A 16,467-nucleotide genomic window follows, 5' to 3' on the forward strand; every position below is an offset into this window, starting at 1 on the left:
AATTTCCTTTATTATTATTAAAAAATTCCTTCCTTTATATATTTTATAAAATATAGTGTAATTAAAAATTAATAATAATTGTGTATAGCCACTTAGGAGTATAAGAGAACACAAACAGCATCATCCATTGAAAAAGCAGGAGCAAGACTATTCCTAGAAACAACAGATGATGGCTTCAACGTGAATGAGGATAAAAGAAAAAGGAGAGAAAATCTGGTTCAGTACTCTGCTCTCAAGCAATCATCTCAGCTGCTTCTCTTGTAAAATGAATATTCTTACTGGAAATCAAATGACTTCCCAGGGTCACAGAGCTGGTAAACTGTGGAATCACAGTCTTTTAATAGGAAAAGGAACTAGACTGGTCCAACAGTCCCAGGCTCATCAAACTCAAGCGCCTCGAGCAGCTGAGGCAGAATCAAGAAATCAAGCAGACCGAGAAAAGACTGTAAGGAATGCAGCAAACTAGACATGACAGGCTCCACCGAGCAATACTGAAGTTCAAGCTGATCAAAATAAGACGACAAGGTTTGGTAAGCTGTCAGTTTGTAACCCTAAAAGACTAGATTCTAGTCTAACTCCTCAATTTTATAAACAAAGAAATCCTATGCTTACTTCAGTACAGGATATAGTCAAGAGTTCCCTTAACAAAAATAGGAGTGACACTCCGGACTAGGTTCAAGAGCTAACAAGTTTAAGGTTCAAAGTCAGATTGGGATGGTCTCTTCCTTCCATCCATCTGGAGTAAGGAACTCACTTCCCTCGTCCCCTTCCTTCCTTAGCATTCTTCCTACCAAACAGCTGACATAACCCAGGCTAGGGCCCTCTGCCCTGGGAAACCTGCAGAGGTGATGCAGGCAGCTCTGCTCCAGTCATCTGGGAGAAACTCTCCTTCTGCTCAGCTTCACCTCCTCCTCTGACCTACTGGTAGCAGGTTCTGAGAAAAGTCCCAACTAGCTATTAATAAAATATGCTTCTGCCGACCACCATTACCTGTGCCTGCCTACTTGTCACTCAAAGACCTTGCGGGGAAGACTGGCCAGACAAGACAAGATCTGACGTTCACAGACACCTGATTTTCAATGCTGTACCCCTTTCCCTCTCTTATGCCACCTCTCATTGCCCTTCCCCTACCACCTTGAGTCAGGCACACCACTGCATTGAGTTGAATAATCTAACAAAAATAAAACATACAACTCACTTTACCTAGTCTCTTGATGCAGGCACTGATCCCAGTCTGTACTCAACAGAAGAGCATGAAAATGAAGGAGATGACGGTACAGCAGACCAGGATGGAGAACAAACAGGTGAGAGGAGCTCAGTTTATCCAGCCACACTGAGAGTTTGCACCCCAACAAGGACAGAAAGCCAAGAGCAAGTGGCAGCCCACTGATGGAACTGAGAGACTTCTGCAACCAGCGGCATGCACATCACATTACACTGGCCACCACAAATCACAAAGTTCAAACTAACCTGAGTTCTCCTGGGGATGTTGCAAAGTGTCCTCTGCTGAAACCCAAGCAAGTAATTAATCAAAAAAAAAAAAAAAAAAAACAAACCAGTCAAGAGATCTCTGCCTTGCCCAAATTAAAGTTGACTGAAATGTTTACGAACTCTTGTTCGCTAGGTCACTTCAGTCATATCCAACTCTTTGCAACCCTATGGACTGTAGCCCACCAGGATTCCCTGGAGATCCCTCTGTCGCTGGGATTCTCCAAGCAAGAATACTGGAGTGGGTTGCCATGTCCTCCTCCGGGGGATCTTCCCAACCCAGGGATCTATCCCATGTTTCTTATGTCTCCTATATTGGTAGGCAGGTTCTTTACCACTAGCACCACTTGAAAAGCCCAAATTAAAGTTTAATGAAATGTTTTAAGAACTTTTGTTTAGGTATCAACAAATTATTTCACTATTCAGGTAAGTGTCATTAATTCTCAAGAGTACCTGACTATTCCAAACAGCAAAAAAGTTAAGTCAATAAACAACCTGGGAAACACAATGACTGGGAAAAGTCTAATACTCAGAAAGGAACGAAATGCGAACAGCATCATACCTAACACTGAAGAGCGACGCTGGAACTCCTCATTAAGCCGCTTTTTATAAGGTGTAGGTGATCTCACAGATTGTGTCCTTGAAGGGAGCTGAGGGCTGGTCCAACTTCCACTCAGAGACTGCTGCTCTCCCTGGCCCCCTTCTCCTCTCTCTGTAGCAAAGGAAAGCTTGGAATTATTGGAAAATCTAAGACTCAGGATGAAAATAGGTGAGATTTTTCAGGAAAGAATGTATACTTGTATCACATACCTAAGTAAAACTTAGGGTTAAAAAAAAAAAATTCAAAACAGGTGGCAAAATTACAGGCCAATAATTACATCCTTGGTATATGTGACCTTAGATTTGTTTTACTTTTCACTAGAAATTTCTTGAGCATATTAATGGAAACAGAATGCAAGCTTCACATGAAGACTGGGATCTTTTGTTATTCTACTTCATTTATGGGATAGATTCCTTGACTATTAACATAGGGCCCAGTGGATAGCAGGTGCTCAGTAAACATTTGCTTAATAAAAAGACTACTGTAAAGGTAATGTAACCTAGACAGGATCCTGGAACACAAAAAGGACATTAGGCAGAAACTGGAGAAATATGAATAAATTACATACTTCAGTTAGTAATGATGTGTCAATAATGGCTCACTGATTATAATAAATGTACTCTACCAATGTAACATGTTAATAACAGGTACTCTACCAATGTAAGATGTTAATAACAGGGAAAACTGGGTGTAGGGATATATGAGAACTTCCTGTATTATTTTTCTAATTTTTCCATAAATTCAGAATTATTCAAAATAAGACTGGTGAGGTTTCTTTAAAAAAAAAAGATTACTGTTTTCAAAATGATGGACTAATGGGAGGTTTTACAGAGCTTTAAACATGCCTGCTAATAAAAGTCAGTTAATACTATTAAAATTTCCATTGAGTTAAACTATTGACCCATAAATCCCTTTCAACGAGAGGGATTACTTTCTAACACATTTCAAACAATACTGTCAAATATAAAGCAAAAGATGTAGACCATGTTTTTTAACTCTTCTAATTGGAAGGACTGATGCTAAAGCTGAAACTCCAATACTTTGGCCACCTCATGCGACGAGTTGACTCACTGGAAAAGAGTCTGATGCTAGGAGGGATTGGGGGTGGGAGGAGACGGGGATGACAGAGAATGAGATGGCTGGATGGCATCACCGACTTGATGGACATGAGTTTGAGTGAACTCTGGGAGTTGGTGATGGACAGGGAGGCCTGGCGTGCTGTGATTTATGGGGTCGCAAAGAGTTGGACACAACTGAGCGACTGAACTGAACTGAATGAGTAAAAAACATATTACTTAAAAAGAGCTCATTTTAAAAACATATTTTCATTTGATATCATTAAATGTATCAAACAGATTAACAACAAGCCTGCTGACAGCTTTTAATTTTTGAAAATATGAACCCTTCCTCCCATGTGCTGATTCTTTAGTTTCACTGCTTTCATTAAAATCTTTTGGCTATTAACCTCTAAAAGAGCAAAGTCCATCCTATGGACTTAAGAATACAGATATATTAACAAAGGGGAAAAAATGATGATGCTAACTTTAACCTCGTTTTAACATTTAGTTTTCAATTCCAACTTTCCATTCCAATAATTACTAAGATTAAAGAGAAAATTCTAGTTTTCTTTTCTTATGCAATTAAACCCAAGGACCTCTGATGAAGGCTACTTCCTAATTAATATTCACTTTCTTGTAAAGACACAGCATGACAGTTGAACAAGAGAATTTCAGAGAACCAAGATGGCAGGGTGTCTGATCTTTAACAGGTCTTACCTTTGTTAAATCGAAAGAGATTGACAAAAGAACTATATGCTGATTTAAAAGGAGGCTCGTCCTGATCAGGAGTCAGAGGTTTAAAGTGTGTAAGATGGGAAGGACTGGTAGGAGACCGAGGCAAGTCATTAGCAGAGTCCAATGTTGGGGAGGTCTTATCATCTGTGGCCATTTCATGAGTCTAATAAACAAAAGAAATAAGCAAAAGTAAGTTCCTCAGGAAGCCCAAAGGCTGATTCCAAACAGCACCCAAACGTCTAGAAATCTGACTTCAAAAACTCAAACCTAAGAAAACCAGAGTACTTAAGTCTACTTCAGCATACATTCCAAATCAATACTTGAAAACACTGCAGTCTAGATCGTAAGGAAGAGCTTCAATTACTAAAACTAGGAAAGTTTACAGTCAATCTCATTTTAAAATTAATATATTTTTAGCTATTTGTATTTTACGTATATGTATTTGTAGTTTCAAATAAAAAAAAAACCAAAAGTATTAAAAATTTGAAGGCAAGGAAAAAATGTGAACAGGCAAAAAGGAAAAAAAGATTTTCACTTTATATGTTTTTCATTCTGAGATTTTTTTTTTTAATCGAAAAAGAAATAGCTCTTTAAAGTTGGGGTGGAGGGGTAAACTGGTTTTACAAAAGCATACAAATTCTTCAAAGTTTTATTTTACTTATTCCAATGTTTGCTTTTTAAAAAAGTATTAAAAAATAAATACTTCCAAGAACAGGAAATAAAAGTCATCCCTTAATGACATTTCTATATAACCTCAAAAGTTACCTCAAACTACGTCTCATCAGCTATGAGAACGATCTAAACCAACAAGCTGATCCCCATTACATGTCCTCCTAGGTACAGGAGCCTGGTTTTTCTCCTTAAGTCTAAACTCATATGGGCATTAAGATGAAAATCTTAAAGTAGTTTTTTTCCTAAATAACCAAAAATCATAATTCAACAAAAGGACTGTTACCTACATCCTCAGAAGCAGGTAACAGAAAAGCACAGATGTCTATTTTCTGCCATACTGATTACTACTTCAAATAAAAGAGACAACCATGAACTATGCATAACTCATTAAAATGCTATAGCTTGTAATCTTATATTTACAAGGAGGACACTACACTCTTATAAAATGCTCTTCACTTTCAAAATCCTACCTACCATCTCATTTCATTTCTATAAATGCCTGGAACACAGAACTGGCCTTATTACTACATTTTACCTCTGAGGCAACCAACGTACACTGACCCCAAAACAACTTTCTCGAGGGTCACATGGCTATTCAGTGATTCAACTAGATGCCAAGTTTCACTCAGAATTACTTTGTTCCCCCACCGAGGGCAGCATTTTTTATCTAATTATTTCCTCTTTTAATTAAAGAGGTATTTCAAGTTTGCAATGGTTTTGGAGGCATACACTCTTGGTTTCAAATTTTGACTATGAAATTTCTTAGCTGAGTAAACCCATGTAAGAGCCTTGTGAGATATATATTCCCATCCTCATTTTACATAGTGGAAACTGAGGCAGAGTGTGATTAAGCGGGATAGTTATGTGAAGCACTTTTAGCAGAGTGCTTGCCCATAAAAGGCACAGAATTAGTCTTCAGAGCAAAATTATTTTGTAGCTCTTCACAGACTTTCAATTCTGGTCTATTTGAATTCTAACTGTTCAGGATGTTGCCTGATTAATAATTTAATTAATTGTTCATTAAACAAAACAAAAACAAAACCACTGACAAAAAGAATTTTGGCAACAAACATTTATTGGAACGGGGTGGGGGGCAGAAAAAGAGGAAGGAGAAGAGGAAGGGACAGGAGGAGAAGAGGAGGAAGGAAGGAGGGAAAGGACACGTCCTCCTAAAGTGTCCTGACAACCCACACTCCCGCAGAAAGGGTTGGGAAATTAGCTGATGATTGACTGACCAAGTGTAAACTCAAAAAAGTAAAAAGAGAGGTCTGGAGAGAAAGAATACTGTGACAGCAGTAACAACCTGAAGGCTTCAGAGAACATCCTACACTCTGCTTTGACACAAGTAACATGAGAGAAGTAAAGCAACATTCCTGGAGACTCTTAGCATCACACCTAAGAGTCACCCACACACAAACTTTTATTAAACTTTGGAGATGTGAGGATAAAAATTACCATGAAAACACCGACTGATGTAGTCTCTAAAAGAATACAATCACACTGAGTTAATCATAATAATTATATAATGATATCACAACATGAAAAAACCACCTTACAACTCTTTCTCTGGTAGCTCAATAATAACTGTCTGTGACATAAACTAGGATTCTTTCCTATCTGAGAGGTAACTACAAGTATTCACTTACTCATTCAAAGACCTCTGTCATGTATCACCAACACATGGCCTCTTCTCCTTTGCAGACTTGTATATGCAGATCCACTAAGCACTATCAAAAGGCTTGTCAGGAATTGACATTTAGAAAATAAGCCTACTCCACCAGTCAAATCAAAATTTTAGCAGACAGAAAAACCCAAGTATCAGTTCAGTCATTTCTAAGTACAGTGTTTAAAAAAAAAAAGATACTCAATATACCTAACAATGCAGGACAGCTGAACACTAGAAATGTTAGTTTCCATCTACAAAGATTTTTTTTTGTTCAATTTTTGACTGACATACCAACAGATGGAGGCTTTCTAAAGGAAAAACCACAGGATTCATATTCTTCCCAGAAAGAAGAAAAAGAGGACATGTTAGAGTAGTCTTGCTCTTCAACACAAATTTAAACTGCTCACCTCTGTCACAAACTCGAATCCAACAGAAAGAAATTAAGAATATTTTTTGTAAGAATTCTGACAGTGGGAGTTTGGGAGTGCTAGAAAACAGGATTCAAATAAATCAGAAACAAAATACTACAATATAACAAAAGACCACCTCTCCTGTCAATATCCGAGTAATTTTACAAGAATGTGCACTGAATCAGTACGGGATAATTTAATAAATAGACTCATCAGATAAACAGAAATGACATACGGAATTCCAGTACTTCTCATATTTCTTGAATGTCTTAATAATAACTTCTATATAAACCAGAAGACCCCTAATTTCCTAAAAATATTCCATTCTCATCCTCTTGTTGGGAACGTTCTAAGCAAGGGGAAAATACTAACTGGGAAATCAGGTCTTCTCCTCCAGAGACTGACACAGGTACAAACGGAATAGTCTCGAACAGCAGTGACAAGCACTATAGGAGGTAAATACATATCTGAAACCTCACTGTTGGTATCGTTTCTGTAGATTAGGAACTTTTTTGTCTACTCTACGTATGCACCTCTGAAAGACAGGCTCAGAGCTTATCCATCAGAGAGAGGAGGAACTGGACTAGGGACCTCAGAAATAAGTTCAAGTACACGGGACAAGACAGGAGCAAGGGAACTTCAAATGCTTCCAAGGAAACCTCTTCAAGACAGTCCCACCCGGATCCCCTCCCCACTCGCTACACAAGGGGCAGCCGGGGAATCAGGGAGCCGCCTGACTTGGAGCACAGGTTCTCTGCCCTTCCTTACCCGGCCTCCGCCGCAGCCCGGCCTCAGCCCTAGTCGTGAAGCCCAGCTGTCGCCTTCACTTCAGAGTTCCCCTCCGCTCCGGCCACAGAGCTTCCTAAACCCGCCTTCTACCCCACACTCAGGCCCAACCGGCCGCGCGCCAAGTCCCTCCCTTACCTGCGCTTCCTGCCCCAGCCCCGCAGGCCACCCTCCACCCCAGCCTCGGGTTCACCGGGTCCAGCCGCAGGAAGGCAGTTTGGGAGCCTAGCGCCGGGGTACTCAGGCCGCCGGCGGTTGCGGCAGGAAGCAGAGCTGCTTACATGGTTGCTGAGGCTTCTCGCTTCCCCCCCAAGGCTCCGCCCCCTGTTCCTCCTCCCCTCCAATCCGCAACTCTCCGGGCGGTGGCTCCGGCCTCCGTGCCCCGCCCTCACGACGTTCGGATCAGACGCTCAGGCAGAAGGAATCCAGACCAGATAGAGTCGTGCTCGACACCTTGACCGAGATTAAGCCGCCTGTCTTCCTAAAGGAAGCCACGGCGACTGCGCGCGTGAGTATCACGCGTGCCGGGTCACCAGACGGGTGCAGGCAGGACTGTGGTTACCGTATGTTTTCGATAATATGGGCATTCATACGACAGAGGATGAGGTGGTTGTTTGGCATTACCGACTCAGTGGACATGAGTTTGAGTAAGCTCCGGGAGTTGGTGATGGACAGGGAAGCCTGGCCTGCTGCAGTCCATGGGTCGCAAAGAATGGGACATGACTGAGGGACTGAACTGAACTGAATGTTCCCGCGCTCAGCTTTCTTACGGACTGACACTTGTGCCTAGAGCGAACAGTTATCAGAGTTTAGAGATGCTGCTAAATGGTCACGTGATCTTAAACAAATTACCAGTTTCTTCAGGACCTCTTATCTGTAATGTGGGGCTAATGATAGTAACTCACAGATAGTTCTGTGAAGGTTAGGTAAAACATTGTACGTAGAGCATTAGCACAATGTGTCTAATCCAGTGATGTTAGCGCTATAGGTAATTCTTTCATTCAAGTTTTGTGGTGCAAAGACTGGTGCACATAAGGTTACCAAGCCCCGGCTTGCTCAGCCTGGCTCTCGTTAGCCATCATTTTGTCCTGCTGACAGGATGTGGAAGTTGGCAGGAGCAGTCAGAAGGGAAATGAACCCCAAAGTGAGGTGCTATTTTTATTAAATTCTGCAGGCCTGTTTGCCCCAAGAATTTTGGCAAATTCTCACCCAATTTCCCTTGAGTTGGATCTCTGCAGCCAGTGGCATGGAAGCCTGAAGTCTGGTAGCGGTATAAATCTCAGTTACCATCCTCAGCTGAAAACCTCGGCAATCACCCTAGGAATTGGTAGTCAACTTCGTCTTCCGATCCTCACTGCTGCAATAGCCGCCGCCACCACCACCACCCGCCTTACCCGCGTTGTAGTATTCTCAGCTAGAGAAACTTATTCTACCTGAATGGAATAGCCTGAGCTATTCAGTGCAATCCCTAACTACCTAACCACCCCTACCACATTTACCTGCATCCCCATCCACCCTTACCGCTTCCCAGGTGGTGCAGCAGTAAGGAATCCACCTGCCAATTCAGGAGGCATGGGTTTGATCCCTGAGTCAGGAAGATTCCCTGGAGAAGGAAATGACAACCCACTCCAGTATTCTTGCTTGGAAAATGCCTTGGACAGAGGAGCCTGGCAGGCTACAGTCCATGGAGTCACAAAGAGTCTGACACTGAGTATCTGAGTATGCACACGCGCACATCCACTCTGGCCTGACTCCTACCCTCTGAGTAGAAGGAGCCTCTTCCCCGGTTCAATCCTCCCAGCTCGCAATCCACCTTCTCCTCTCTCCCCTTGGAAGTCACCACGTCCAAGCTCATACTGGCAGCATGACAGGCCGGTAAATGGAGAGACAAGTTGTTGGGTCAAGAAATAATGACTTCATTCAGAAAGCCAGCATGCCAAGAAGATGGTAGACTCGTACCCCAAAGAACCATCTTGCCTGGGTTAAAATTTAGGATTCTTTTATACTAAAAGGAAAAGGAGTAAAGTCAAACATTTAGAGATTCCAGTCAGCCCCCTAAGGAGATGTGTTAATTTTTTCCTCCCTGCATTGTGCCTGGTCAGGTTTGTTTCCTGTGTGCTAAACAAAGGCAATTTAGTTTAATACTCATTACCTAGGAGGTCGGACACGACTGAGCGACTGAACTGAACTGAACTGAACTGAACCTAGGAGGCAAAGTTCCTGGAGATGGGTTATTATGTATAATTTAAGCTTGTAGGCAGGGCTCCCCAGGTGGTGCTAGTGGTAAAGAACCTGCTTGCCAATGCAGGTGACAGAAGAGACACAGTTTCAATCCCTGGATCAAGTAAGATCCCATGGAGGAGGACATGGCAACCCACTCCTGTATTGTAGCCTGGAGAATCCCCACGGACAGAGAAGCCTGGCAGACTACAGTGGAGTCAGACACAACTGAATACACATGCACAGAAGCTTAGAGGTAATATCCCTTTAGTGGTTAACTTGTAGTAGAGTTGGAGAAGGCAATGGCAACCCACCCCAGTACTCTTGCTTGGAAAATCCCATGGATGGAGGAGACTGGTAGGCTGCAGTCCATGGTGTCGCTAAGAGTTGGGCACAACTGAGCGACTTCAGTTTCACTTTTCACTTTCATACATTGGAGAAGGAAATGGCAACCTACTCCAGTGTTCTAGCCTAGAGAATCCCAGGGACAGGGGAGCCTGGTGGGCTGCCGTCTATGGGGTTGCACAAAGTCAGACACAACTGAAGCAACATAGCAGCAGCTGCAGCTGTAGTAAGAGGGCAAAGTTTCTTCCCTATTACAGGAGTTGACACAATATCTTCAAACTCTCTTTTTCCAGTGACTCCTCCCCGGCTCTTAAATGTCTATGCCTTCCAGAAACAAACATTTTAAAAGAAGCAAAAAGAACTCCCCCTTGTAACTTGCCTGGTGATGTTAATACTTCATAAACTTACAACAAAGTATAAATTAGACCAAGACTTCATGTGAACAGGATAGTCCAGTTAAGACCCTAGTAAATAAAGAAACTCCATACATGGTAAAAGATAAACTGAGGCATATTACAACCTTCAAGGGTTTATTTGAGCAAGAATGGGGCATCACCAAATGCAAAGTGGTTAGAAGCACTCTGGCAACAGGAATTTGGGGACAGACTTACAAAGAGTCATGACAAGAAAATGGATTGACTCTGCCTTAGGCGGTTGCCTTATTTAGGAAAGCCTAGGTGGCTATTTCGGAGAGGGCAATGGCAAGCCACTCCAGTACTCTTGCCTAGAAAATCCCATGGATGGAGGAGCCTGGTGGGCTGCAGTCCATGGGATCGCTATGAGTCAGACATGACTGAGCAACTTCACTTTCACTTTTCACTTTCACACATTGGAGAAGGAAATGGCAACCCACTCCAGTGTTCTTGCCTGGAGAATCCCAGGGACATGGGAGCCTGGTAGGCTGCCGTCTATGGGGTCACACAGAGTCGGACACGACTGAAGTGACTTATCAGCAGCAGCAGCAGGTGGCTATTTGGAGAAGGCAATGGCAACCTACTCCAGTATTCTTGCCTAGAAAATCCCTTGGACAGAGGAGCCTGGTGGGCTACAGTCCATGGGGTCGCTACTAGTCGGACAGGACTGAGCAACTTCACTTTCACTTTTCACTTTCACACATTGGAGAAGGAAATGGCAACCCACTCTGGTGTTCTTGCCTGGAGAATCCCAGGGATGGCGGAGCTTGGTGGGCTGCCGTCTATGGGGTCGCACAGAGTCGGACACGACTGAAGCAACTTAGCAGCAGCAGCAGGTGGCTATTGGTTACCCTTTGGTTTCAAATTTCTAACCTCGAGTTATTACAGGCTTAGGTTTTGGTTGCTTACTTAGGCTACTAGGACATTAGAGCCAAGTCTGTCTAAGGTCCTCCTGGTTTAACTTAATAATGGTAAACAAAACAGTTACTTGATGAATATTTTTTGAGTGACTACTTTGATGGAAAATGTGTTAGTTGTGCACAAGGGATAAAACTGTGAACAGGACATAGTCCATGTCCTCAAGAAGCTTACAGTCTAATATATGTATTGGCTTACAGTTTAATTTCTGTGAAAAAGAGACAGAAAACAGGGGGAAAAATCAGTTTACATTCTCAACTTGTTCCAGACATCAAAATTAACTCCAGCTGAATTATATCTATAGAGAGATATTTGTGTAAACATTCTCCTCTAAAACTCTCATCGGTTGTAAATCAATTATACTTCAAATATATTTGTATATATATATATAGTAAAAAGAAAGAAAACTCATCATGAAACGGAGCAGGACCCTTCCTGCACCATGTCATCCTGCATCTTGCCTGTGGAAAACTTTAGTCAAAGAATAAGTTTAAAGAGACACATGTACTCCAATGTTCATCACAGCACTGTTTATAATAGGCAGGACATGGAAGCAACCTATATGTCCATCTGCAGACGAATGGATAAGAAAGCTGTGGTACATATACACAATGGAGTATTACTCAGCAATTAAAAAGAATACATTTAAATCAGTTCTAATGAGGTGGATGAAACTGGAGCCTATTATACAGAGTGAAATAAGCCAGAAAGAAAAACACCAATACAGTATACTAATGCATATATATGGAATTTAGAAAGATGGTAGCAATAACCCTGTATGCAAGACAGCAAAAGAGACACAGATGTATAGAACAGTCTTTCGGACTCTGTGGGAGAGGGCAAGGGTGGGATGATTTGGGAGAACCAGTCCAGGTTCAATGCATGATACAGGATGCTCGGGGCTGGTGCACTGGGATGTCCCAGAGGGATGGGATGGGGAGGGAAGTGGGAGGAGGGTTCAAGATGGGAACACATGTACACTCGGGGCAGATTCATGTCAATTTATGGCAAAACCAATACAATAATGTAAAGTAATTAGCCTCCAATTAAAATAAATAAATTTTTAAAAATTAAATAAAAAGTTTAATCAGAGAAATGAGAACATGTAAAAACGAAGGAAAACAGTCAAAGGAGACTAGATAATAATAATGTAGTCATTAAGCATAGTCAAGGACTTTTAGTTCTTTCTCAAGGGCTGTAGATAATATTCTGTGTTATCATAGCCTATGAACTGTCTTGTAGATACCAAACACCAGGTGGCGAAGTTAATGACATGATGACCAGACTGTACCCAGGACATACTGCTGCTAAGTCACTTCAGTCGTGTCCGACTCTGTGTGACCCCATAGATGGAAGCCCACCAGGCTCCCCCGTCCCTGGGATTCTCCAGGCAAGAACACTGGAGTGGGCTGCCATTTCCTTCTCCAATGTGTGAAAGTGAAAAGTGAAAGTGAAGTCGCTCAGTCATGTCAGACCCCTAGCGACCCCACGGACTGCAGCCTACCAGGCTCCTCCATCCATGGGATTTTCTAGGCAAAAGGACTGGAGTGGCTTGCCATTGCCTTCTCCCAGGACATGAGCTGCCACGATTCGAAGTGGGAACAAATGGACCCTGGAACTGAAGATTCCCGCTACCGCTAAGTCACTTCAGTCGTGTCCGACTCTGTGTTACCCCATAGATGGCAGCCCACCAGGCTTCGCCATCCCTGGGATTCTCCAGGCAAGAACACTGGAGTGGGTTGCCATTTCCTTTTCCGATGTGTGAAAGTGAAAAGTGAAAGTGAAGTCTCTCAGTCATGTCTGACTTGTAGCGACCCCATGGACTGCAGCCTACCAGGCTCCTCCGTCCATGGGATTTTCTAGGCAAGAGTGCTGGAGTGGCTTGCCATTGCCTTCTCCAGGAACTGAAGATTAATTGTACCTAAAACAATCAAGATGATGCTGGTCAGACCACTGATGAAAAATTTGAAGATGACTGTTAGAGATGACTATGCTGTTTCTGCATGCAGCACCCCACCCCACCCCCGCACCACCACTCTGTTTATAAAAGCTCTCCTCACCCCCTGCTTGTGGGGGGGGGGGGTTTGGGGGCAGGGAACGGGGTGGCTGGGATTGGGGGGAGTCGGGTTTTGGACAGATGTCTGCCACCCTCCCCACCTCCAGTTGCCAGCATCTGAACAAACAAACTTTCCTTTCCACTAACCTGGCTTGTTTATCAGCTTTTGAGTGGCGAGCAGCCAGACCCACACACTCCTTTTGGTAATAATCAGAGCACATATTTATAATTTTTGCTGAGTCTATTGTTCTTATGACAGTACTATGCTTATATTCCTGTATATGTATTAGTTGTACTGAAAATAAATAGTCTTAGTCTTTCTTTTTTCATATATTGATTAGTAATATTAAATTAATTAAATAAGGAAGCCATTAGACTGAGGCAGTTCCATGCCTTAGTAGCCTGTGTAAGCAAACCAAAACCTAAGCCTCTAATGCCTCAAGGTTAGGAATTCAAAACCTAGGGACAAAGTCACAAAGCCACCTAGGCTTTCTCGAATAAGCCATTAGCTTAAGCGATAGCCAATTAAATAAAGTTCCTTGCTTTACCTCTGCCTCTTCTCTGTAAAAGTCTTTTCCTCTAGCCCCTTTCTATGGAGTGCTCTTAACCACTTTCCACTGGGTAATGACCAATTCTCTCTCAAATAAACTCTTAAAAACTGTAACATGCCTCAGTTTATCTTTTAACACTATCAGTATGAATTTGTGAGGATTTCTTTTAACATGTTATAATTTATTACTGACACCATTCTTTTTGATGCTCAAGTTGTTCCCAGTTTGCTCAGTGAGAGCCCCTTCCAGCTGGCTTCTGAGTCCACTTAATATGCCTCCATCACTTTTTGAGCATTTCCTCACATGCTGACACAAATGTACTAGGCTTCTCTTGAACTTTCTTCTCCCCAGGCCTAGAACCAGCCATCTGTCTAGGAAGGCACAGTTCCTTTTCATAGGTAATATAAGGATGCTTTTAAAAATCACAAAATTCATTTCTGGGTAGGATGTAATGAAATTGGAACTCTTTCACACTGCACGTGAAGACATAAATTGGTATATCCCTCCTAAATAATAATTTGATGGATCTAATAAATACCTTAAAAATGTTTGTACTCCTTGATTCAACTATTTTAATTCTATTAATCTAACTTAAGAAATTGATTTGAATGTAAAATAACGGCTATCTAAATATCTTTGTCAGGACTTGCCTTGTGGTCCAGTGGATAAGAATCCACTTTGCAATGCAGGAGATGTGGGTTTGGAGAAGGCAATGGCAACCTACTCCAGTACTCTTGTCTGGAAAATCCCATGGACGGAGGAACCTGGTAAGCTACAGTCCATGGTGTTGCAAAGAGTCGGTCACAACTGAGCGACTTCACTTTCACTTTTCACTCTCATGCATTGGAGAAGGAAATGGCAACCCACTCCAGTATTCTTGCCTGGAGAATCCCAGGGACAGAGGAGCCTGGTGGGCTGCCGTCTATGGGGTCGCACAGAGTTGGACATGACTGAAGTGACTTAGCAGCAGTAGCAGCAACAGATGTGGGTTCAATCCCTGGTCAGGGAACTAAGACCTCACATGCCATGGAGCAACTACTGACCCTGTGCCACCTAAGCCCACGTACCCTAACTACTGAGCCTGTCTACTACAACTAGAGAGTCCGGCACTGCAATGAAAGTTCTCACATGATATAAAGAAGCTCCTGCATGCTTCAACTAAGACCTGAGTGAGCCAGATAAATAAATAAATTATCCTTGTCACAGTTATTTAAAATAGTAATAAGTAAATAAATAAGGAAACATTTCTAATCAACACAAGCATAAAAGTAATACAATCAAGTGATAGGCAGTTATGCAGTCATCAGAAATTATGCTTACTAAAACTTTATAAGGGCTTCCCCAATGGCTCAGTGGTAAAGAATCTGCATACAATGCAGGAGCCACAGGGAGACATGGGTTTGATCCCTGTGTCGGGAAGATCCCCTGGAGAAGGGCATGGCAACCCACTCCAGTATTCTTTTTTTTTTAATGCATTTATTTCTACTGTGGACATCTCAGAGGGAAGAGGGTAACAACTGATAGTTGACTGAAAGGAACATAGAAGAGGAAGAAGGGAGTACCAATCTAGCCCAGATATGGAAACAGGCAAGAAAAAGTGAGCTGAAGCAGAGAAGTGATCACAGGTGATGAAGGATTCAGTTACCTATGGATGGAAAAAAATTAGCTACCAGAACACACCTAGCAACAGTTGCTTTTCAGCTACTCCTTGGACTGGACGTTTCCAAGATTTAACCCTTGAATGAGTCACAGAATTACCGGAATAGAACTAAGAGCCAAATAACTATTCTCCTAAAATAGAGACCATAAACTTAATTTTCAACTGCCTTGAAGATTCTTTGTTGCTGGAAGGTGCATGGTTAATTGAAGGGAAGAGTACTTATATAACTTGCCCTAATCATTCCGTTCATTTGTGGTCTCACTGGAATCCAAACCAGGGTTTTTACACTGTTGGGTTTTTACTTTATTTCACTTACACTTTTGCATTCTGCGGCTGCTGCTGCTGCTAAGTCACTTCAGTCGTGTTCGACTCTGTGTGACCCCATAGACGGCAGCCCACCAGGCTCCCCGCTCCCTGGGATTCTCCAGGCAAGAATATTGGAGTGGGTTGCTATTTCCTTCTTCAAATTCTTGTCTGGAGAATACCATAGACAGAGGAGCTTGGAGGGCTACAGTCCATGGGGTCGCAAAGAGTTGAACACAACACGCATGCAAGACTTTATAAAGCACGCTTCTTCACTTGAAATCAATCTTCGTGAAAAAGTTTTCATGTCTCCCTTCCCCAGTCTCCCATTCACATTTCAGTCTCCTATAACTGGGGTCTGCAACCTCTGGGATCTAATGCCTGATGATCTTGAGGTGGAGCTGATGTAATAATCATAAAGTGCACAATAAATGTAATGTATTTGAATCATCTCAAAACCACCCCCTCGACTCCCCCACTCCTACCCTCCCACCTCATCCATGGAAGAATTGTATTCCACGAAACCAGTCCCTGGTGCCAAAAAGGTTGGGGACCACTGTCCTGCAGTATGGCTTCTATCAAAAT

The 16,467-nt window shown here is 42.4% G+C and overlaps 1 protein-coding gene across 14 annotated transcripts in view; it reads right to left on the reverse strand.

Moving 5' to 3' along the window:
• The window catches only part of PIKFYVE (phosphoinositide kinase, FYVE-type zinc finger containing), an 85,397-nt gene extending 77,673 nt beyond the window's left edge, over positions 1-7,724 (reverse strand). For 6 of the 14 annotated variants that reach the window (XR_016035304.1, XM_088827963.1, XM_055397213.2 and 3 more), the window contains exons 1-4: positions 7,555-7,689; positions 3,865-4,045; positions 2,051-2,200; positions 1,471-1,506 (exon numbers count right to left, since the gene is read on the reverse strand). Coding sequence is in view for 12 of the 14 variants with exons in the window: in XM_088827963.1 (XP_088684089.1) it covers positions 1,471-1,506; positions 2,051-2,200; positions 3,865-4,036 (358 nt within the window). In the remaining 2 variants the exon portion in view is untranslated. The other 8 variants (XM_088827933.1, XM_088827918.1, XM_088827952.1 and 5 more) reach the window with 6 other exon arrangements.
• Positions 7,725-16,467: the final 8,743 nt, after the last annotated feature.

The sequence above is a fragment of the Moschus berezovskii genome, chromosome 2 (assembly GCF_049115385.1).
Source record: "Moschus berezovskii isolate FMDL1 chromosome 2, NW_MosBer_1.0, whole genome shotgun sequence".
NCBI classification, from domain to species: Eukaryota; Metazoa; Chordata; class Mammalia; order Artiodactyla; family Moschidae; genus Moschus; species Moschus berezovskii.